Genomic DNA, 2,288 nt, shown 5'->3' with positions numbered 1-2,288 from the left:
CTAATCTCCAGTCCCGAACGTCTAAGCAAGCTCGTAAACCAACCAACCTTCAACGACTGTATCAAATACGGTGAAAGGTTGTGCGCCGTCATAATGGACACAAAGATTGTCAAGTTTATCAAACCAATATACGTCGGTTTAGCAGTGCTTGACATTAGCAAGACGCTAATGTACAAGTACTTCTACGACGTATTGAAACCACATTATGGCAACGCAATCGAATTGGTTTACATGGATACTGGTGAGTACAACCGTACAAAATAGAAATATTTTAGAATTTAGAAATTATTTAGTAGAAATGTTTTTTATAATATTTATATATTTTTCATTTTTCTCAGACTCCTTCATATACCTGCTAAGAGTCGGGGACTTCTACCAGGATTTAGCTGATAGCCCCGATTTACTGGTGCACGTGGACGCATCTAGCCTGCCCAAGGATCACCCTTGCTTCTCCACCGATAGAAAGAAGATGCCCGGTCTGTTTTCAGACGAGACCGGTGGCCTCACTCTCTTTGAGATCGCTGCACTTCGGTCAAAGTGCTACGCATATGACATGGAAGGCAGCGAACTCATCAAGTCTACGGGGATCCGCGGGCACGTCGTCCGGAACCATCTGTCTTTGGACGATTACAAACGATGTTTGTTCGAAGACGATGGCGATGGCGACGATGTGTCAAAACGAGCATTGGCTGGAGAGAATGCCCGTGTGGTCATCGGAGCTGTACGCGATGGTGAGACTCTACCGACATTATCGCTGCCATACACTCCGTACCGACAGAACGTGTCAATCCGTTCGTTCGAGCATGAAGTACGCACTTTACGTACAACCAAGTTGGCGCTTAACCGTTTCGACGATAAGCGCTATACGCTCGAAAACAGGATCGACACGTTGGCTCACGGGCATTATGCTATACCACCACCACCACCACCACCACTACAGGGAGGTTAATACAAATATAGTAGTATTTAAGTGATTCTCGTTGGAAAAAAATATTGTTAAATAATTTGTAAAAATATGTGTACTAGTATAAATAGTTTTAAGATTTTTTTTGTTAAATAATTGTAAATAAATGTTAGTAATACACATGTAATCGTATATAGTTTTAAAATGTAACATATGAAAAAAAAAAAGTAAATATACTTATATTTTTAATTATTAAATAAAAAAAACTCGTGTTGTATTTGTAATTGTCTATTTATTCAACTAAATGTTTTATTACAATAATGAAAAAATATTTTATAATAATAAATATCAAAAAAAAAAAATTATAGGCATTTTATATAATATCGATTGAATCTATCCATTTATTATGTGAATTATCCAAACCAACAAATTTGACAAAACATTTGTCTTTATTCTTCTTAATGATCTTTTCCACTAAATAAACTTCTGGAAACTGAGTCTTGCTAAGTTCGTGCTCATAGAAACAACCATTTATAGGTCTGTTGTTTTCATCTGTCAGTTCGTACACGACAGGTTTTGTATCACGAATTTTTGCGATTGTAAAGACTTCCGTTGTCCAATTTTGTGTGTATCCTTTTGAAAATACTGCTTTATGTTTACTCAGACGAACTTTATCTCCAATATTAAACGTTTTATTATATTTTAAAATAGGTAGCCGTTTAAAACTGACATTTCCAGGATTACGTGATGCTATACTAGGAGTTGTTCCTATGGCGCTATGTTTTGTATTATTGTAATTTGTTATTAAATCTGCTATAATGTTTATCCAACTATACGATCTATTGGTAGTAAATTTTTTCCACATTTTTTCTTTAAGTGTTCTATTAAATCGTTCCACAACAGCCGCTTTCATTGTAGAGTAGGTTGAATAATGATTTATATTTTTGTTCTTCATGAGCATCCGAAAATGTTTGTTGAAAAATTCTAAACCTCGGTCTGTTTGCAAGTTTTTTGGAGATCTATTGAACAAGACTTTTTCAAAAGCCGACTTGACTTCTGTACTAGATTTATTTTTTAAAGGCACAGCCCACGCATATTTTGTATAAACATCGATTATCGTTAAAATAAAGGTAAAATTTTTATTTTTTGTAGAGTATTTTTTCATATCTACTAAATCTGCTTGCCACAAGTCATCTTTGCCATACGATACAACTCTTCTTCTAGGAAATATTTTTCTAGCCGGTCTATGTAATTCATTTGCTACTTTCTCTGCTACTTTACTCATGATATTACACCTAGTTCTCGTAACTCTTCTTCTATTGACAGTATTTCGTTTCCCACACCTGTATTTCCAGCACTTCTTGCAGCGTGTAAAAGTTCTAAT

General features: G+C 35.4%; 1 protein-coding gene across 1 annotated transcript; it reads left to right on the top strand.

The window, feature by feature from the left end:
* Positions 1-12: 12 nt before the first annotated feature.
* Positions 13-1,116, top strand: LOC126909256 (uncharacterized). The gene is made up of 2 exons (XM_050691681.1): positions 13-241; positions 339-1,116. The coding sequence occupies exons 1-2, from the start codon at positions 94-96 to the stop codon at positions 947-949; spliced, it is 759 nt and encodes a 252-aa protein (XP_050547638.1). The 5' UTR covers positions 13-93; the 3' UTR covers positions 950-1,116.
* Positions 1,117-2,288: the final 1,172 nt, after the last annotated feature.

The sequence above is a fragment of the Daktulosphaira vitifoliae genome, unplaced genomic scaffold (assembly GCF_025091365.1).
Source record: "Daktulosphaira vitifoliae isolate Bord-2020 unplaced genomic scaffold, ASM2509136v1 Scaffold_213, whole genome shotgun sequence".
In the NCBI taxonomy this organism is placed as follows: domain Eukaryota; kingdom Metazoa; phylum Arthropoda; class Insecta; order Hemiptera; family Phylloxeridae; genus Daktulosphaira; species Daktulosphaira vitifoliae.
This window is presented reverse-complemented; position numbering and strand designations above follow the sequence as displayed.

What these genes read in the sequence shown, in the direction of transcription:
- LOC126909256 (XM_050691681.1), top strand. Translation starts at nt 94, where the DNA reads ATGGACACAAAGATTGTCAAGTTTATCAAACCAATATACGTCGGTTTA. An exon ending in ATTGGTTTACATGGATACTG is followed by an intron (nt 242 to 338) that starts GTGAGTACAACC and finishes CATTTTTCTCAG; the next exon opens with ACTCCTTCATATACCTGCTA.